Source organism: Terrapene carolina, unplaced genomic scaffold (assembly GCF_002925995.2).
Source record: "Terrapene carolina triunguis isolate 2854851 unplaced genomic scaffold, T_m_triunguis-2.0 Scaffold231, whole genome shotgun sequence".
Taxonomy (NCBI): domain Eukaryota; kingdom Metazoa; phylum Chordata; order Testudines; family Emydidae; genus Terrapene; species Terrapene triunguis.
Window position 1 is genome coordinate 3,279,015 of NW_020664582.1, and position 22,168 is coordinate 3,301,182.

A 22,168-nucleotide genomic window follows, 5' to 3' on the forward strand; every position below is an offset into this window, starting at 1 on the left:
GTTATTCATTCCAAAACCCAAGCATTGTCTGCACTGGCAATTTGTTTTAGTTCCAGCCATCTCTGGCCAGCCATTGCAGTATCTGTATCAGTGCAAAATAAGTGTTGGCAAGATAACCCTCAATTTGCACAGATTGAGGTTACCCGCACTTGAAACCAGGGTACGCTTCAATGGAGCCAACTGGCCACAGATGGCTGGAATCAGGGTGAATTTCCAACGTAGACATGCCTCAGTCATGCCCTTACTGGGAGACCATGCATATGCTGCTGTTAGGGCTAAACAGGAGGCTGTGGCTGAAACCAAGTATCACGGGCCAAGTGGTGAACTTTTGTATTTTATTACATCTCTCTAGCCTTAACGGATGCTGATACAGGGGGTTTCTCCTGAGCTTGATTTTCTGAGCATGGTCTTTTAAGTCATCATAAGTGCAAAACTTCCTTTGACTTCAGTGGACCTGTCTATGAATTCCTGAACTGTACATCCAAGTGGAAAAGACTATTACTTACACTAAAACTTTCTCTTTTTTCAAAATTGAAAAAACAGTCCCATGTATCACAACCCAAATGCCAATAGAAGTGCGACATCAGCCTTTATTCTGCTCAGTTCCTTCCCAGTACTTTTGGAGAATCTTTTCAAAATCCTTCACTCTTGCAGCAGGAGGTGTCCCTAGTTTGATTCATCTATTTATTTTACAGTGATAAATGAGCTCCTAAGTAAACAATTGTCTCCACAATAATGGAGCTGCTCAAATGGAATTTCAAGAGACATGATTAATTTCCAAGCATTCATCTGAAACCATCTCTGTCAAACTCAAGGCAGAATAACTGTGCTTTGAGCTGGCTGTGCACAGTGGGATTTTGCACTGAGATGTCTTTTTTTAATCATCTCTAATGGTTTACATTAACTACATTATTTTGTTGTTGTTGTTGTTGTTTTAAATTGGACAGCATACTTTGTGGACAGATCTGTGGAATCTGTTGCAAAATATGCATGCTGTCTGCTTAAGTCCTGATGGATATGGGGAATGTTGAAATGTAGACCAAGAGGTTTTGTCCATATCAGTCATAGAAGCATAGAATATCACGGTTGGATGGGACCTCAGGAGGTCATCTAGTCCAACCCCCTGCTCAAAGCAGGACCAATCCCCAACTCATCACAGCAGAGTCCCAGAAACTTGAAGAGTAGAGGTATTGGTAGAATTGCCTGCTGCATATTTGGTTGTAGCCACATCTATTAATCTTTCATAAGTTCTAAATATTAGAGATGGGCCTGAGCTGCAAGTTCAGATCTGATTCCCAAATTTTGTGGGTATTGGATCTAGGATTTTGGATTAAGCCCCATCTCTGCTAAAACTTACCAAGGCCTGGTCCACACTACCCCCCCACTTCGGACTAAGGTACGCAAATTCAGCTACATTAATAAAGTAGCTGAATTCAAAGTACCTTAGTCCGAACTTACCGCGGGTCCAGACGCGGCAGGAAGGCTCCCCCGTCGATGCCGCGTACTCCTCTCGCCGAGCTGGAGTACCGGCGTCGACGGCGAGCACTTCCGGTATCGATTTATCGCGTCTAAACCAGACGCGATAAATCGATCCCAGAACATCGATTGCCTGCCGCCGGACCCTCCGGTAAGTGTAGACGTACTCCAAGTCTCCCTCTCCCATCCTTCCCAAAAGAAAAAAAGAAGAGTGAGGAAACATGACCAAGAAAAATCTCAAGTAACTTAGAGAATGAATGTTAGTGTCACACACACACACAAATACTGTAACAAACTACATAACTACTGTAACAAAACTGCTCCTATATGAAGGATGGAATTTTATGTTTTCAATAACACAGAAAGCATGACAACTGAAGAGAGGACTTATAATTCTACTGCACCCAGGGGAAACACAAACACACATTTACCTTAAAGATGGATGCAAATATACAGATGAGCTTAAGAGGAACCTGTCCCTAAGGGCAAACAATGAGATAAAGGAAGAAAATGGTAAAGAAGATGCTGGCAAAAGGCAAATGAGCACGTTTCTGAATATTAAGGGAATGAAATTAAATAGAGGATGGGGTATTAGTCAGCAATGTTTACTAAGGCTAAAGACCAAATAAAAAACCATGACAGTTAATGCTGCCACCCATACTGCAGTGCTGTGCATACTGGAGTAATCACCTGTGCTAACACAACTGATCCTGCAGGGTGCCAGTTGCTTCCAGCAAGCTGTTCAGTGCCATCAACACCTACTGAAATCAGTGGGAATTGAGGGTGTTCAGCAGCATACGGGTCTGTGTCCCTAGCATGTAGAAGTCTTATGAACGTGTCGTGTTATTAACTGCCGAAGGACACAAGTTGAGCAGGAGTTAGGCAATTAAACCACTGAGTAGATGATGGGTGCTTCTGCATGTGATGCTTCTAGAGTAACAAGATGTTGTGAAATTCTATGCCGAAGTTATTCTATAAACCATTAGTTAGACTATAATAATACTTACCCTTGCCACAATATGAGCCATAGCTTTTAATAAAAGCACTCATCCTTCCCTTGCAATGAAAAACATATGAGTGTGAAATTTACCTGGACAGGATTTTCCATTGACAATGTGTACACGTTTGGGCTCAGGCTGGTGCCTGGGCTCCAAGACCTTCCCCCTCATTCTCAGAGCCCAGGCTCCAGCCTGAGCCCAAACATCTACACTGATATTTTTAGCCCCAAGCGCAAGCCCCATGAGCCCAAGTCAATTGACCTGGACCCTGAGACTTACTGCATGACCCGGGCTCTGAGACTTACTGCAGGGGTGTTTTTTTTGCTGTGTAGATGTACCACTTAAACACATATTTTGTGAAATGAAGGGTGAAGTCAAACTTGGCATCCTTTCTGCAGCCAGTCTCCTGCCAATACCATCAACAATAAAGGGCTGGGGGCACAGCGATCGTGCTGCCCGGAGCCCCAGGCCTGGGGGTGCGGCGACCGCGCTGCCTGGCCACCTGCAGCACCGGGACTGGGGGCGCTGTGGCCGCGCCACCCACGGGCTGGAGGTGCTCAGGCTGCGGCGCACCGGGGCTGGGGCCTTGGTCCCCCACCCCTGGCCGTCCGGCGCTGGGGGGCCACGGTGGGGGTGCTTTGGGCTCCTGTGGGGGAGGGGGAGTTAGAAAGGGAGGGGTGGGGCCTCGGGCACAAGGGGAGGGGCTGGTGGTTAGGTTTCCCGGGCGGCGGGGTCACCAGCCGCTCATGGAGAGAACAGGTCCTGGGCTATTCAGTCCTTGGACTCTGCTGAGACTGTCAATAAACCCGACAACTTTTTGTGGTGACATGGATCCCTGTTAACAAGAACTAAACTGAGTCTGCTAACTCATTAACACATGACCAAAAAGCCACCAGTCAGTCATGGCTAAACTGGCCCTGTTTGAACCAGCGACTCTCAGATGAAAAGCTACAGCTATTTCATAACCTCACTGCATAGGTGCTGGAACTATGGGTGCTGGGGATACTGCCACACCCCCTGGCTTAAAGTGGTGTCTATTATATACAGGGTTTACAGTTTGGTTCAATGGCTCTCATCACCCCCACTCCACAGATTGTTTGAGCACCCCGCTTCACTGGTCACTTTGCATCTTGCTGCCCTCATCCCCTGTCTGTGCCTTCTCTATTTAGACTGTAAGCTCCTCAGGGCATGGACCTTGTGATCTGATCTCTCAGTGGGAACAGGATCAAGTTCTGTAAATAAGAAGAATAATCCCATGTATACGGTAGCTGAAAACCACCTTTTACCAACAGCAAAGCAGTGCTTAATGTGCAAGTATAGTGGATCTGCCAAAACATCTTTCAGTTAATTTGAGATGTGTTAGCAGCAATAAATGAGAGTAATAAATGCAGTGAAATTATGGCTGCATTAATGAGAGGAATCTGGTTCAGGTGGGGAACCTACACACCTATAATAAAGATGTATACAATGGAAGCTAACTGAGAATCCTGAACATTTGGGATTTTTAAAAACCTGTATTCAGTGACTGGGAAATTTAAAAGCAAGAGACCGAATCCATCCCTAATGTAGCTCCACTGAAGTAATCGGTACATCATAGTTGAATTTGGCCCATAGCATGTAGGATCTAAAAAAACGAAGGGTCAGATTCAGGGCAGATCTCCTGAGAGACTCTGCACAGACAGAACAGCCCAGAGGGGAGATACAGATGGCTTTACACTACCTCTGAGCTGCTCAGATTCCAGGAAGCTGCTGCTGTGACCAAAATGACCTCCCCCCCCCCAGCATAAGTCAGAGCAGCCTTCAGGGCTGCTCTATCTTATGGCAGTCTTCTCTGTGCTGCCTGTGCACTGGAGCAGCATGTAGGGACCAAAGTGAGAGCCAGGAGATCAGCCTCACAGTGTTTTGTGACCCATAGCAGCAGTTAAACACAGTTCCAAGCTCAATCAGTGATGTAGGTGTACAGTGGTACTTTTGCCTGAGGCAGAAGCTATATAAATAGTGTTGCTAAAAACAGCCGTCTTCATTTTAGCTCCATTCAATTGTAATATATTGCCAAATACCTAAGCATAGGTGCCCTTTAAACATTTCTAGACATCTAAGTAAAGAAATAAATAACAAACAAGAAAGGATTTTTCAAAATGTTACAAGAATTGAAGAATTTAAGCCCTCCCCATGAATTTAAAAACTATTTTTAAACAGGGCCATTTAAGGACCAAAATCTGTAACAGCTATGAAAGGCCTCCTGCTATTGCAAAGAACTTTGATCTGCATCTTCTTCCCTAAGCATTTCCCAGAATAGAGCTTGGCATATTGTGAGCAGGTAGTAGAAGGATCGTGAAGAAATTAATTAAGTCAGGCAGCTTCCAACCTAAGAAACCCAATAAGTAGGCTGTTAAATTGGCATCTTCCTCTCTTTTTTTAAAGGGCAGATCCCTTTTCAGAAATGTTAATTAGGCACCAGATATTGAAAAGCTAACTCAGCTGTCAAAAGGCTTATTGCAGGAAGATTCTTGACATTGGCGCAGATGCAAGTTGACTTCAGCAGCACCCAGTGCATATAGCTTAGAAAACCCCCAACTATTTTACAAGCAGCCTAATTACACAAATTGAATGTGAAATTGGGAAAGTTTTCTAATTGCTTTTCTTTTTTCCTATATAGGAACATGAAAGTAATTTTCCTTCCTATAATTGGAACTAAATGCAACATTACAATCACTGATTTACCACACTTCAAGGACAGTACAGTCAGGGCTGTGGAAAAACAGTGTTGGGATTTTTTTAAAATCTGTTTGCTTCATTAATATAATAGAGATACCTTTAATATAATAAAGGTGACACAGGTTGCACTTTGGTTTCCAGTGTGTTGTCAGCACACAGAGGCTCACTATTAGATCGTGCAAAGTGCTCTCAATTCCCATTGAGGAACATGAGCCAAATCCTGAAGTCTGCAATGTTGCTTTCATGGGAGTTTTGTTTGAGTGAGGACAGCAGAATTGAGTCCAGTGGATGCTGGTGTGCTCAGCAATACCCAGAGCTCCTAGGAACTGATGTGGGTAATTCAGTAGGAGGTATTGTTCCCTCTCAGTCACCACTGGACACACACATGGTTGTAGGGGGAACTGTGACGCTGAGGATACTGCCTGCTCAATGAGATGTAAAGCCAAAGTTCTGAACACCTGCATCTTTTACAATCCTATCACACTTTTCACAAGACTAGAAGATCAAGTGTGGGTGCTGTCAAAAGGATTTGTACTTCCTGCAAAGTTACTGACTATCTTTCTGCAGACTAATTGGGTTTGAACAGTTAAATTCTTAAAATGAGAGCTATCCCCATATAACTAAGATGAATCTTACATAGGACTGAGTACAAATTACTTTAGATACATTAGGTGAAAGTGTCATGTTTTGTTTTTCTTATAAACCAAATGCTCACATGGATATTGGCTCAAATGGGACATACAGAGCAGCTCACTGGCCATCTGGATAATAGAGCTGCATCATTGCCGATGCTGTATGTACTGAAGACAGGTGGCAGATAGTGGCGGGCATATAACAGATCAGCCACCCTACAGTATAACCTTCCCTCAATCTAGTCCTTACTGCTCTGTATTATGTGTACTTGTTTTAAAGACTAAATGGGCCAAATATTCAGCTGGTGTCAATGGCATAGCTGCATTAAAGTTAATGGAACTACTCCAATTTATACCAGCTGAGAATCTATCCCACCATTCTGAAGACACATACTGTCCCTGAACGTGAACTTCCGAAGCAGCATACACAATATTGCCTTTGGACTAATCCTGCAAGATGCTGAGCACTCTGGCCTTGACCCAGCAAAGGATTTAAGCACATGCTTAAATTAAAGCACACTGAGTACGACTATGACCTCCAATCAAATATATGTAATATATGACTTCAGTGGGACTACTCATGTGCTTAAAGTTGTGCTTTGTGGGATCAGGGCCAGTCTTTGCAATATCAAGCCCTTATACTGTAACAATGTCATTTAACATTGTTAACTCCTAGAAGTTTGTTATCCTTTACTAGATTTATTTTAATTAACTTGGCACCATTCATAACATGTACATTTATGTTTTATTTTACTTTTATATTGGAGATGATTTTATACAGAACAATCCATTGTAAATGGATGGCATGAAGCATGGGTTTAATATCTAGCACAATTTCTCTTTGCAATCAGGACATAATTCACCTAGTACAATGAACACTCCCACTTCAGAGATTTCATAGACATAAAATAGCTTTGTCTCTTGCTTTCTGTATTTTCTTAAATGCAATGAAGCAAAACACAAGGAAAGATAAGACGCTTACATCTCTTTCATTCATGCACTGATCTAACTTTTACAATGTATAAAAAGAAAAATCCATATTCTTTTAAATTATCTGTTTACAGTGTTAAATACATCACTGTATGTAAGAAATACTGTCTGATGTGTCAATGTCTCTTGATTTAATTAGAAACATTCCTATGCTGGTCCATAAGGTCCATTTTTGCAAGTCTTAGTTCAGGGTAATCAAACATTACTGGAAGGTGCCAGAAATGCTGATTGCATGATAGCACATAAGCTGATTGGGTACAATTAAGTAAGAGGACAGCACAGTGGAGCACTTGCACACACAAAGGTTACAATAGATAGGATAAAGTTTTGTTTTTTTTAAAGAAGAGATATAAACTTCCTTGCTTTGGTGCAACCACAAATTGGCTTTGATTCAATCAGTGAACAGGCTCATTATTTTAAATCAGGTGCCTTGAGCAAGCCAACAGAATAGTGGATAAATGAGAACTAGCTGACATAATTTATTTCAAAAAGCCTTTGACACAGTGCCACACAAGAGGCTACTAAGGAAACTAAGTCCAGACATGGTGGATGAAAATGATTAGAAGTGCAGAAAAGCTTCCATACAAGAAGAGACCTGAAAAGACCAGAATTGTTCAATTTAGAGAGGAGATAGATAAAAGGGACACAATAGAGGTATACAACCTGTCACTGAAGCTTAATAAGATTAAAAAAAATCAGACAGATTGGATAAAGAGTTTTTTAGAAGGGATATAAACTCTCATGCTTCAGGGCATAAGAGGTCAGGAAGAAACACCTCCTACTGGTAGTTTATTCTATCATTGCCTATTAAAGGGTTTCTTATGCTACCTTCCTCTTAAACATTTGGCACTGATTACTGTCAGACAGACTAAATGGACCACTGGTCTAATCCAGTATGGCTATTTCTATGTATCTCAGTGATATCTATGAGAACAAGAGAAAATTCTAATATACCAGTTAGGTTAAGATTTGAATTAAAAAAAAAAGCACCCATTGCTTCCCCTGAGTTAAATACTCTGGAGGGTGTGACAGCTATTTGGTATTTTTCTTTAGACTCAGTAAAGTCTCAACATCATAGAGTGAAGAGACTCACTGGCAAGGAACTATGTGAGGATATGGGTGACAGTAGCAATGTCATAGGGTAACAGGAAAGGAAGGAGATGGTCTGAGAGTTATATAAAGTGAAGATTAGCTCTTCCCGCTAAGCTGATGAAGTATCCACATTTGAAATGCTCTTCTGACATGTCCCTGAGACTGTACTTGAAGCTCAAAATCACATCATATAGAGCAGTCTCTTGGATGACATCTCGCTTGCCAGCCTGGTTTGAAACTGTCAGTTTGTAGACTGAAAATCAGTGAGCTTCAGGAAACTGGCAGCAGAACTCAGAGAGCATGGTACATCTCTGCACTCACTACAGGCCAAATTTCAATGGGATTTGAGCATGCTCAGAACCCTAAAAGGAAGCACTCAGCACCTCACAGGATTGGGTCCCTGGGGAAAAAGATATGAAAAACCTGTTCTAGGTAAGGTTCTAAGGCTAGAAGTGCTTCTGTTGTTAGCCAGGTTCAATTCAACATGACTGCAGTAACTCTTTCCTTTCTGGATTAGGAGTGCTGTTCATTATCCACAGTTGGTTAATCATGAGGTAGATTTACAGCAGGCTTTTGGTTCTGAAAAGGTTAAGGCAATAAAATATAAAGAGCAAAAGCGCTTCTTTATGGTAATCAAGGTCCTTTAACTCTCCTACCTCTGAAAGAGTCTCCCATAGTAGATGGGAGAAGGGAGGTGGATACAAAGGAGAAAAGTATCTAATTGGATGTAGTCATTCTCTCTCTCTGTTGTAAGGATCTGGGCAGATAGCTAGAGCTATAGGACACTCAGCTAGATGGCGCCAGACAGCTGACTAGTACAGTGTATGGCAGGTCCTGTGTTACCATCTGTTGTGCAAAATCTAATTAAGGAAACGTATGGGAGTTGGAACTTGGCCTGGGTGTCTCATATAGGGAACTGTGAGTTAAAATTAGGCTAAGGTCCTGGCTAATATCCCTGACCCAAGTATCAAACAAAAATCCTTACAGTTAAATGCCTTTTCCTCAAGATCAGTTCTTCCCAGCTATATGAGAAGTTCTAATGAGGATCAGTCTATATCGCATAACATTGTCTGAACACTCTGAGGGTATGTCTTCACTACCAACGTTAAAGCGCTGCTATGCAGTCGCGGCACCAGTGCTGGGAGACAGCTCTCCCAACACTGTAAAAAAAACCCACCCCCCACGAGGGGAGTAACTGGTGCTGGTGCACTGTCTGCACTGCCACTTTACAGCGCTGAAACTTGCATCTCTCAGGGGGGTTGTTTTTTTCACACCCCTGAGCGAGAAAGTTTCAGCGCTGTAAAGTGGCAGTGTAGACAAGGCCTAACTGATCTAGGCTCTATTGCCTACTGGGGATTTGCACATTACCTGGATCCTGCTCCAACTGAAGTCAGTGGCAAAACTGCTTCTGACTTCATTAGTACAGGATTGGGCTCTAAAGTCCCCTCATCTTTAATGAGAGCAACCCGCTGAAATCCCTACACACTGGTGAGAGAAAAGACTATTTCCAAAGATGTAGTTAGGTAGTTTAGTTAATATATATAAAAAGTTATCAGCATCTTTGGGAATCTGCTAAGAGTGGTGTTTGTTTAGCATGGAAGATGTTGAGTTTTGGGCATGATGTATGTATGCTATGTACTGTAGCTTGGTTTATCACATATGATGCATTTTGTTGGTTCCCACAATACCAATAACGTAATGTCAAAGGTGTCACTCACTGGCTTCCAGTCCAGGATGTGCATGTTTGCCAGTTTGCACAAACTACATGGGTCACTGATTTCCAGAGCAGAGCTGAAATATATCAGCATGCTTCTAGTTTTACAGGCTTTTTTATTTTTTAATGTCTAGATGACTCAGTTGGCCTCTTTCTCCAAACCTCCTACTTCTGTTGTTCATGGACAGCAGAGCAGACGCTACTTACATAAGAATTAAATAACCTAGCTGAATTTCATAAAAGGATACTTTGCTAGCTTGATGTTTGAGTACTGTTTAAACTACACACAGTATATAATAAACAAACTGGCTAAAAAGATAGTTCTGAGCTGCTCTAAGTGGGTGCAACTCTTCTGAAGTCCACGGAGCTGCATTCATTTACATCAGCTCAGGATGTGGCCCTAAATATGGAAGGAGCTGCATCCATACAAAGAAATGTTTACTTTGTTCTAATGTGGATGTTTCACTATACTTCAAGCCCAAATGACACTTGAGGCCTTATTCATCCCCAGTGTAACTCCACTGACTGATTTCCACATGAATTTTGCCTTTAAATTCTAAGGAAATTATCTGAAAACAGTTTCCATTATTCCTCCCACGCTACTTTGTTCATTGAAGCGGCCGTATACAGCTCAGGCTGAGCACTAGAAGAGGTAGATATACATACATTAATAGGTTTCCTGGAGCAGACATGGACCTCTCTTCCCTTCTGGCCTGAACCTCAAATGGGTTTCCGAATGAGCGTTTCCTTAGCATGGCCTTCACTAAAATCTTTGAAGAAGGAAAAACAGATCAGAGAAGATAGGTGGCACAGAGTTTTCATCATCTTTATAATGCTGCTCTAAGCATTAGATCAGAGGAATGTAATGATTACTTCATTAATAATTTAATAAAATTGTAATGCCATTTCACAGTTAAAAACGGAACTAAAGGGATCTGTATAATAGCCCTTAGGTTTCTATTTGGTATAAATGCTGACCCATTGGCTACTGAAGTTGCAAAGCATTCCTAGAAACAGTTATATGAATATTGTCAACACCTATTTACTAGAGGGAAGGGAACAGGCTGGTTGCCTGAGTACAGGACTGGGAGCCAAGAGCTCGTAAGATCTAATTCCAGCTCTGACAACGACTCCCTCTGTGACTTGGGAAGTCACTTTAAACCTCTTTGGCCAGATCCTCAGTCGGCATAAATGAATTTGCTTCATTTACTTCAATGTAACTATGTTGATTTACACTAGCTGAGGATCTGGCCACTTTATATCCCTTTTCCCATCTGTAAAATGGAAATAATAATGTTCTCTTATCTACCTCATACGGAAGTTGTGAGAGTCATTAAAGGTTAGAATGTGGTTTTATCACTAGCCCCAAATAAGGAGAGGTAAATAGCCACACCACCTCAGTGGCTGGGTGAAGAAATTGTCACAATCATCCCCCCTAGAGGGATTAACCACTAAATTTACATTCAGATTCAAGTTCAGATTTTGTACGCCCCCAATCCTTAACTCCAGTCAGGTGCACGGTATTTAGGTCTGGGGCCATCTCTGTTACTAACAGATCTTATTATTTCTATTTCTAGGTATCAGGATTCCCTGAAGAATATCAGATACCATCACTATAAGCACAGTATAAGACCTTAGATATTGTGGAGATGCACGAGGATAAACAGAGTACCGAAGTTTCCAGGGCTGTCAAATAGGCTGGCATTTTGACTTTCACTATTTAACAAATATTTTAGGAAAAGAGAAACCCTCTGCCTTTGGGGGAAAACCCATGAGCCACCTTAGAACAAGTTTTACAGTTCAATCTTATCTAAAAGACACAGGGTGGCTGGCTCATGGTGATTAGGTAGGCTCACAAATTCTGCAATATTTCAGTGATTGCATTCTAAAAATCAGTAGAGAAACGTAGGGCCAGATTCTCAGCGGATGTAAATTGATGTAGCTCCATTGAAGCCAACCAATGGAGCTACACTGATTTACACCAGCTGTAGCTCTGGTCTATGTATTTTTTCCCCAAATTATGGGACAGTATTAGTATTTTCCTCCCACATGTGTGGAAGTTCTTAAGCCACCAGGCTTTAGACCTGGCTTACCTTCCTTTGCTTTTTAAATTAGTGAGGATACGTTAACAGTATTTTGTTTCAATAATTGAAAAGCAGGCATTTAGCTTTATGCCAGGAAGACTTTTCTGGATCATGGCCTATATTTGTCTGGAATACTGCACTTCATATGTCAATTCCAGGACATCTGGTCACCACACGCACACTTAAGCATAACCTCAATTTGCAGTCAGTAAAGTGTCCCCTTTTCATTACAACTTCATCTTTTCCTTTCATAAAACAAAAAATTTTTAAACCTGCCAGGACACATCTCATAAAGGGGAAGCAAGTCTTTCAACTCCCGACACTGGAGCCCAGTGTTTAAATGCCTAAAGCAGAAAGGCTGAGTTCTTAACTACCCATTGTAATTTTAATTATTTATTTTAAACCTGGAGGTCAATATTTTGCAGTGTGTTTATTATTCCATCACATAGAAGATTTTGTAAGAAAAGGTTTCACACATTTATTTCTAGAGGGAAAATGCCATATGATTAAGTTGCCTTCAAAATGGGAAGAGAAGAGGATTCCAGTTCTCAGGGCTATATCTCTAGAGGTGCCTAGTGCCTACTGAGTTGCTACAGGCACCTACAGCCTGGTACTAAGCCCACTGAAGTCAATGAAAAGACTCCCATTGATGTCATGGGCTTTTGATCAGGCCCTTATTGCTGATCCAAAGAGAATAGGCTCAACAACGACCAGAGCGTGTCCTATGCTGGGTGTTCTGAGCCATTTGCAGCTCCGCTTCTTTCCTTGTCTGTGTACACGGGCGGCTGCCCAGCAAACAATGCAAACAACCCTTTACTCTCGTTCGCTGCTCTCCCTTTTTCCAGTGGGAGTGGTGGCGCTGGGACTGGAGTCTTATGTGTCTGGTAATAAGTCTTCCCAAATTTGAATTTCTTCTATCATTCACTTCCTCTGGTGCTGGCCACCTGGGGAGCTTGGCCCTGCACCTATTATCTGAGTAGCCCCTTTGACGTCAATGCTCATATGGATAAGGGCTGCAGGATCAGGCCCCCCGTGTGTTGCGCTACCAGTAAATCTTTTGAGGTGAATGCACAGCTCAAAGGCATGAACAACGTCTGCTGACTTGAATGGCTAAATCACGCACATCATACACTGGAAATTTGTCTATCCCTCACGTTGAGACTACTTCACAGGCTGATGGCTCAAAGGCCTGGTCTACACTAGGACTTTAATTCGGATTTAGCTGCCTTAATCCGAATTAACCCTTCACCCGTCCACACTACAGAGCCAGTTAATTCGAATTAAAGGGCCCTTTAAATCGATTTCTGTACTCCACCTCGACGAACGGAGTAGAGCCTAAATCGATTTTGTTAATTCGAATTAGGGTTAGTGTGGACGCACACCACCGAATTACTGTGTTTAAGTTAATGGGGTAGTGTGGCCGCACACCACCGAATTAATGTGGTTTAAAACCGAATTAAGGTGCTTAGTGTGGCCGCGCACAATCGAATTTATACAACCTGTTTCCCAAATTCGAATTATCTAAATTCGGATTAATCCTGTAGTGTAGACATACCCAAAGAAAGTGACATATCTCCCGGAACATAAAACCTTAGAAAGCTCCTGTTTACACTTACTACAGCTGGCAAGCTTGGGATTGTCTTGACGGAATTCTTCACCTCCTCCTCAGTCACCTCCACCACAGTGCAATGCTCTTCCTCCAGAGGCAGCGGATCCTCCCCAAACTTTGTTAGCCAGGGATGCAACTACATAGAAAAGGGACAAAAAGAAAGATGGGAACAAGCCACTGCAGAGAATCCTAAATGTGTTTGTCCCTTGTACTTCACACAGTATGGATGTTAGTTAATATGGGGAAATAATGAATATAGGGCTGATTATTATTACAAGCTGCAAGTCAGTATGGCTCCATTTTCCACACAGGTTGGCATGTGCTGAATCAACAGGCTGAGGGCTAACTCAGAGGGTCTGCTGCACTCCAGCGACTGTGCATAGTGTCTCTTCAGAGACCATAAGACCATAACAGACCATCAGCACCAACTGTCATTGGCTGGCATTTTCAAACGGGCTAAAAGACTTAGGCACTCAATTTCCACTGAATTCAGTCAAAACCTATGAAAATCCCAGTCATCAACAGCAACTCTTTCTCACATACATAGACACTTTAACAACGCAGGCCCAGGAAAAGTGTCATAATGTGTTTTCAAACTTGGGTGCCTAAATTTAGGCACCTAAACAAGTGGCTTGATTTTCTGAAGTGCTGAGCATTCAGCAACTAGTGACTTTAGATGCTGCTGCAAACGCTCAGTATCTCTGGAAATCAGGCCACCTAGGTAAACATATAATATGGTACCCAAGTCTGAACATTTTGGCCTATCACTAATGTGACGTTTCAGGGTCACGGAGAGGCCCCTATACACGATGTGGTTACATGGCTGTGCAATTGCCCACACAACTTACCTTTTTTGCCTAGATGCCACACAGACTGATGTTCATACCACATCAGTAAAAAAACATGGTCACCCTCCTACCACCTTCCTGCTGTTCAGACGACTGCGAGGGAGCAGGAAGAAGCTTTTTGGAGGACGTGTCTTCTTTCCCATATAATTAAACGCCACAGGAGTGGCTCCTAGGTGGTTTAGGAGCCTCAGATGTACCTGCATTTTCCAGCAGGCCTCCCACTTTCCCTCCCAAGAGAACACTTCACCTTCTTGTGCTGCTCCCTGCCCCTCTAGTTTAATAACCACATGGCTTATTAGATTATCTTGTAATTAATTAGCATTGTCCCATAATGCCATGTAAATCAGTTCAGGGCATGGGAGGCCTGTGCATAATTTTGGTCTAATGTGCTGCATAATACAAGGGGTTTCAAGTATAAACAAACAGTACTAGAGTGGGGCTCTTTGATATCAATGGATTTGTCCAAGGGCTGGCCCCTATGGATGTTAATCAGAACAGCATCCTTTTAAAAAATACCTGCCTACCTCCTTGGGACTAGTCCACAGCATTCAGTAAGACTGATGTTCACTGCCTACAAACTTTAAAAGGAGTTTAGTGCAGGTGTCCAGAGCATTTTTCAAGAGCTCAGCAAAGAGCTTCTTTATGGCACTTAATTAAATTGTGTATTCCAAAGATGATTATTCATGCTTATAACAACCCTCTTCAGAGGCAAAACACCACAGTCAACCCTAAATGAAATCATTTTTATTAAAAGTATGGAATACCTGAGTCGTGTGAGCATTTCAATTAGGAGACATGTGTATTCCGTGCACCAACATGGTTCAGAAACAGCAATTTCCTTATGTATCCCCCATATAATTTCCTTGATATTTTTTTTTTGTTAATAGCAGTTCCAAACTGAGTTTGCAAAACAATTAGACCTAAATAACTGTGAATAACAAGAGTGATACATCAGAGATGCAAATTAGGAGAGGGTAGATACAGTCAATCCACCCCCACCCCTGCTTTGTTCAACTTCAGTTTCTCTGGGCTAGTCTACACTGGCAACGCTAAAATGCTGCCGCGGCAGTGCTTTATCGTGGCTGTGTGGTCGCAGTGCGGCGCTGGGAGAGTAAAAAATCCACCTCCGCGAGGGGCGCGGCTCCCAGCGCTGGGGCACTCTCTATACTGGTGCTTTACAGCGCTGAAACTTGCTGCGTGCAGGATTTTTCTTTTTCACACCCCTGAGCGAGAAAGTTGCAGTGCTGTAAAGTGCCAGTGTAGACAAGCCCTCTGACTCTTTTCAAATAGGTGAGACTTCTCAGTGACTAATGATAGCAGAACATGGTATCAGTCCTAAAACAAAATATACAGAGCAGCCTGGAGCATCTTTCTCTATCAGAGGGTGTTCGTTGCTCTGGATTCATGAGCTTTGCAGAACAATGACCAAGGTAATGTTGACAGAAATGGATGCTACATGCCTTGATCCCATTCCTCCATTTGTAACAACAGCCAGCATGGTATGAACAACAGGTACATACACGTATGGTATTCAGCTTCACAGTCACTGCAACACACATCTATGTCTGCTAGAGGAAACAGGTTTGATCACTGGAGTTAGCAATCTCAGTAAAAAAGCAAGGTTTCAATCTACACAAGTGTTTGTGGGAAATGCTATCAGTGTTTTATCCAGATTTTGAACAATTTTAATTAAAAATCCCCTTTTATTAATATTCTCAGAAATAAACAGCATCAGAGTGATTTTAAGTCATACAAATATGGAGCAAAGTGAATATACTCACCCTTTGAGCTATGCTGATTGATATATCCCCAAAACAGAAATGCTGGTAAGTTGTGTCACAAGTAATATAAGAAATATGAAACCAACTGAAACTATATGAAACAATTCCAAATAAATATAACATTCATGACGAATTTACCTTAATCTCAGGAACCGTTATCCTCGTTTCTGGATTTTTATCCAGCATCCTTACAATCAGTTCTTTGAGCTCTTCACTTATCTGTGGCCTGATTAAAGAGAATACCAATATATGGTTAATAGGTAACTACAAATGACAAGGTTATGCGTAAAGCTTCTCGTAGTAATATTCTGTTAATTTGATCAGTTTACAAGTACAGAATTCAGCCCCCCGCCCCAACTGCCCGCAAATTCAGCCTGGGAAGTAAAAATCAATTCTTCTTAGGCCTTATGATCACTAATAAGGATAATGTACACCAGATTCTGCCTACAGGCAAAGGGGTTGTACAGGAGCAAATAAAGGCATATCTGAAGATCAGGAGTTTTACTGGTATTCTGAGGGCAGAATCTGAGACAATGAGGTATAACTGACAGGCACAATTTAAATGGGGTTGTACAGGTGACACTAAATACATCATTTAGCTTGCAGAAACATTATTATTAACAACAATGTGTTGGAAAGAAATAGCCCTGTTTGATATTCCAATCCCAGGTTGAGTTTGCAGGTTGTATGAATTGAAATGTTTCCACAAATACTGATGAAAATTTATTTCAAATTTAACATTTGTCTGAAGCTTTTGCAACCAACATACTACAGAAAACTGTGCTAGAAAAGGGTCAAAGAAGGGAAATTGTTTCAATTTCCAAAATAAGGGTCTTATAAAAAGTAAACAATCAACACAAATAGTAGCAAGAACATTTGATTTTTTTAAATAGTTTTTAATAATCTAGTCCCCAATCCTGTAAACCCCTATTCACACAAATAGTAGTTGCTCATGCAAGTTGTTCCCTTGAATGGATTACTCTCAAAAGCAAAGGTTTGCATGATCAGTAGTACTAACAACACAGGTAAGGACTTTTAATAAAAATGCTCTGAAATAAAATTACATTAGTGTGTGTTAGCACCATGATAGTCAGTTGATGATCTCTGTCAGCATTTCTGTCATGAACAATTTTCAGTGGTGCATATATTTGCTCAAAGCTGGAACTTGGCAATGTAAAATTTCACGCCAGGAGAATACTTCTGTCCCATGAGAATGCATTTCAGTGCTCATGAACGTGACAGATTAAAAATGCTGGTGAGAACCAGGCATAATGCCTCTCTCTCTCTTCAAAAGCAAAAGGAAATAAACCAACTATATAAATAAATTACATTCAAATCATATTAAGGGACATACTAGTGTGATGGATTTGGAGCTGTTCTGTAATAACTTATGAACACTGTATGTTGACCTGGTTATTGGGACGTTTAGTGTATGAATATGTGAGTTTAGTTTAAAAGGAGACTGTCGGGAAAAACACAAGCAGGAAGGGACACAATGGCTTAAGATAAGCCACTTCTCAGAAAACACTTAAGAGTTGTTAAGAGACAATGCCAGAACTACTGGCCCTAAGGACTCTGGCTTGATCTCCTACTGAGCCTACAGGACTGGTCTGAACCAGAGGAGTAAATCCTGGGAATTCATTGAGATTGGGGAGTAGTTGTTTTGGGGAACCAGACTCAGACACAGTAACATACTGGCCTGCCTAGGTTACCATCAGTGGATGGGAACCCTTTAGGTCAGAAAGACATGTTTTAAAATACTTTTGTTTTAAATGCTTTGTTCCACTGTTAAAATAAAGGTTTCAGAGTAGCAGCCGTGTTAGTCTGCATCCGCAAAAAGAACAGGAGTACTTGTGGCACCTTAGAGACTAACAAATTTATTTGAGCATAAGCTTTCGTGGGCTACAGCTCACTTCTTCAGCTGCATACAATGGAACACACAGGAAGAAGATATTTATACATACAGAGAACATGAAAAGGTGGAAGTAGCCATACCAACTGTAAGAGGCCAATCAATTGAGATGAGCTATCATCAGCAGGAGAAAAAAAATCCTTTAAAGTGATAATCGAGATGACCCATAGAAGGTGTGAGGATACTTAACATGGGGAAATAGATTCAATTAGTGTAATGACCCAACCATTCCCAGTCTCTGTTTAGACCTAAGTTAATTGTATCTAATTAGCATATTAATTCAAGTTCAGCAGTCTCTCTTTGGAGTCTGTTTTTGAAGTTTTTTTGTTACAAAACTGCCACCTTCAAGTCTGTCACTGTGTGGTTAGAGAGGTTGAAGTGTTCTCCCACTGATTTTTGAATGTTATGATTCCTGATGTCAGATTTGTGTCCATTTATTCTTTTGCGTAGAGACTGTCCGGTTTGGCCAATGTACATGGCAGAGGGGCATTGCTGGCACATGATGGCATATATCACGTTGGTAGATATGCAGGTGAACGAGCTCCTGATGGCGTGGCCAATGTAGTTAGGTCCTATGATGGTGTCACTTGAATAGATATGTGGACAGAGTTGGCATCGGGCTTTGTTACAAGAAGAGGTTCCTGGGTTAGTGTTTATGTTGTATGGTGTGCGGTTGCTGGTGAGTATTTGCTTCAGGTTGGGGGGCTGTCTGTAAGCGAGGACTGGTCTGTCTCCCAAGACTGTTGTTTGTTAAAATAAACAACACTTTTGTTTCAAGAAGGCTGTACTATCCCTGTTCACCACTGATCACAGACTGAGAGGAACTGCAGGTACCCCAGTTCAGCTGGACCTCGGGTGGGTAAGAACAGTTAATCCACAGATTCTGTAGCCCAGGGCCTGGTATTAGAACAGGAAAACTAGCATTTCACTCCAGGAGAGGTAAAGGTCTGAGCCCTGAAAGAGGTCAGAAGTGCAGCTGTAACTGGCAATAGCGAGAACAAAAGGGCCCGATTCTCACTTACACTGAGGCTCTTTAATACTGCTCTGGCTGTGTAAAGGGGTCAAAGTGGTATTCTTTAAACACCACAGTGGTGCCAAGGGGTCTTGGTGTAAATGAGAATCAGGCCCAGATAATGGGAGGGACAGGAATGACTAGTTGAATACTGCCATTCTCTAGACTGCCACTCACATGAAATTTTAGGCAGAGGGCAGGAAAGGGAAAAACCATGACACTCTTATAACAAGATCTGGGCTATAAAAGATACTAATACTGGAGCAGAGAGCAGTAGTCAGCAGGTCATAAATAAGCAGTCAGGGCTGCTAACACAGTAGGTAGCTGAGATAAAGGTGAAATGGTGCTTTCTAAAAGGCCTAATATCTGTCAGCGCAAAAGCAGTATTAATGTGATTTAAAAAGAAAAAAGAAGACAGCACAATGATCTAGTCTGATATTTTTCTAGGAGTCAGAAAGACTTCTAGGCAGACACAGAAATAATGAAAAATCATAAGGAAGGGCAAATGCATGGCTGTCTTTGTTGCAGACAAGCTCTGTGGGACATTCATGCAGTTCTGGGTAAGTTACTGTTGAAATTAATTGAATTACCCAGTTAACAACAGAGAGAGGAAGGAAGGAAAAATGACCATGCACCGGCTATTCACTATGTCAATGCTAAACAAAATGCCCACCACTTACACCAGCATGTCCATGCACCATGTCAGATGAGATGTCAGTTCCAAGGGACAGTATGTGCACCAAAAAGGGGAAAATATCTTCCATGTGTTCGGAACATATGTGTACAAACATGTTTGCTGGTCTCCCCTTAGACACTCATGGAGTCTCCCTATTTCTCCCCTTCACTTCTCCATTCTAAAAAGAACTCATGTCATACTTGACAATTTTTTCAGTGGAAGATTCCACAATACTTTGGAGTTTGTTAACACCAGTTTCCCAATCAGCCGGAGGTATTGCTAAAGCATGGCAGAGGGCTTCCTCACAATTTGAACATGCAGCAGTATTGCTAACCACAACCACTGAGGGTACGTCCAGACTACCCGCCGAATCGGCAGGTAGTAATCGATCTATCGGGGATCGATATATCGCGTCTCGTCTAGACGCGATATATTGATCCCCGAACGTGCTCCCGTCGACTCCGGAACTCCACCAGGGTGAGCGGTGGTAGCGAAGTCGACGGGGGAGCCGCGGCCATTGATCCCGTGCCGTGAGGACCCGAGGTAAGTCGAAATAAGATATGTCGACTTCAGCTACGCTATTCCCGTAGCTGAAGTTGCGTATCTTATATCGACCCCCCTCCCCCTCCGTGTAGACCAGCCCTGAGACAAGCCCTCAAATAATCATGAACTGGCTTAAAAACCATGAGATTTTAAATAACAACTTTGAGGTCTTTTAAATTGCCTTCTGGACTTGGAGCAATTAGGGTTCATGTTTTCCAGCTTTTTCCCCCCAACTAAGGGAGCTGGAAATGTCTTTATTTTTCTAAATGAAAACTGAGATTCTTGCATATTCCCAGGAGCTTGGAAGAACAGCTAGTATCGTGAGACTCATGACAAAATAGTGAGAATTGTTAACATTGCATTGTAGGTCAGAAAAAGAATGACTCAACTTTAGATCCTTATTAGAATCACACACATAGTAGTTCTTGCACTCTTGACAGATGTCTGGACACAAAGCCTTTACCAATTTGCTGTTAGTCCTGAATAATTTTTATTTAGTGCTAATTGTAACTTAACCCAAGATGAAATTATTTCTAAATCCATTTTCTTAAATATCTAGCACAATGCACAGGAGTTTAGATGCATAATTCTCATTTATATGAACAGAGCTGCATATCTACAGAAAATATTTACCCCACTGTCTCTGGCCTAAGGGGAGCTGAAACATCTGAGCACAGAAAGTTACATTTCTTTATTTAATAGTTCATAAAGCAGAGATTGAGTTTTCATGGACCCTCTGTAAACAGAAATGTGTGTCTTTTGTAGCCATGGTAAAATAAATTGACTCCAAAATGCCCCTATATATAGCTAGGTGCTAATTCTGTGGGAGGTAGGGTGACCAGACGGCAAATGTGACAAATCGGGACAGGGGGTGGGTGGTAATAGGAGTCTATATAAGAAAAAGACCCAAAAACCGGGACTGTCCCTATAAAATTGGGACATCTGGTCACCCTAGTGGGAGGTCTGAGGTGGAATCAGTCCAGTGAGTTCTTGCTTAATATCCATCTCTCTGTTAGCATCTTTATCAAAAAATGGATTTAGTTTAGACAGCAATCAACACACAGTAACTATCTCTCAACATCTTAATGAGCAGCAAGATTTTTTTAGGCTGGGAGAATAGGTCAATGAGAAGTCAAAATAAATCATGCAGCAAGAGTTATTGCTGAAGGAGATGGCTGAATGAAGAAAAGGTTTCTTAGCACAACCCAGTTAGCCCATTAAATGTTAATAACTTACTGTGGAGACAGATGGGAACAGTCACTCGTAAACTGACTGCTAACCCAAATATATGATGGCTGAGAGATGATGGGCAAATTGCCCAGGACCTGAGAGAGCAGAGACACGACTGCCTACATAAACAATTCTTTGCCGCAGCTCTGTTAAAACAAACATCCATCCAAAATCATGCAGCAATGGCAACACAGAATGAATTACCTTAGTGAGTTCTGTCCATATTTGCAATGCCTTGGGCCTGATTATCTGTAATGTGCTGACTGCCCTCAACTCTAAGGGCCAGGTTTTCAGAAAGGCTCAGCACCCACAATTGGAGCAAGATTTTCAAAAGAGTTCAGCTCCGTATTAGGCACTTAGACAAGTGAGCAGATTCTCAAAGGAGCTTAAGTTTTGATACCCTGGACCTTATTTGAGTGCCTAAATGGGAACTGAGCTCTTCATCTGGCCCCTTCTTGATTTAAGTGGGAATTGAGGGTGCTCAGCTCCTCACAGAAGAAGGTCCGTAGCATCTTAAAAATGATTCACGCCGCTGGATAATGAACATCTGGCTACAATTCGGGCTGTGTGACCCTGGTACTTTACCAGGAGCATGTTTCATTAGAGTTTTAATTTCCTCATGCACATTTCTAAATACTGAAGTAATTTTATCTCTAGATTTTGACTAAAATGAAGGATTAATTAATGCAAGTAGGTCAAAAATTCTGTCTGGGTATTGGGCTGAGTTGGAAAAAATCCAGCTATGGGTACCTCATCCAAAAGCCAATGGAGAAATAAATGAATCATCATCCAAAAGCCAGAGAGAAGGCCTGAAGCTGTGAAAGCACAGAGAAGTGGCAGGTATGTTTACAGA

The 22,168-nt window shown here is 41.9% G+C and overlaps 1 protein-coding gene across 1 annotated transcript in view; it reads right to left on the reverse strand.

Annotated features, from left to right (window-relative positions):
* Nucleotides 1–22,168, reverse strand: part of CAMKK1 (calcium/calmodulin dependent protein kinase kinase 1) — a 112,505-nt gene that overhangs the window by 2,692 nt on the left and 87,645 nt on the right. The window contains exons 12-15 of the mRNA XM_026656588.1: nt 16,081–16,168; nt 13,321–13,449; nt 10,287–10,390; nt 1,908–1,955 (exon numbers count right to left, since the gene is read on the reverse strand). Of these exons, the coding sequence (XP_026512373.1) occupies nt 1,908–1,955; nt 10,287–10,390; nt 13,321–13,449; nt 16,081–16,168 (369 nt within the window). The remainder of the gene's footprint in view (nt 1–1,907; nt 1,956–10,286; nt 10,391–13,320; nt 13,450–16,080; nt 16,169–22,168) is intronic.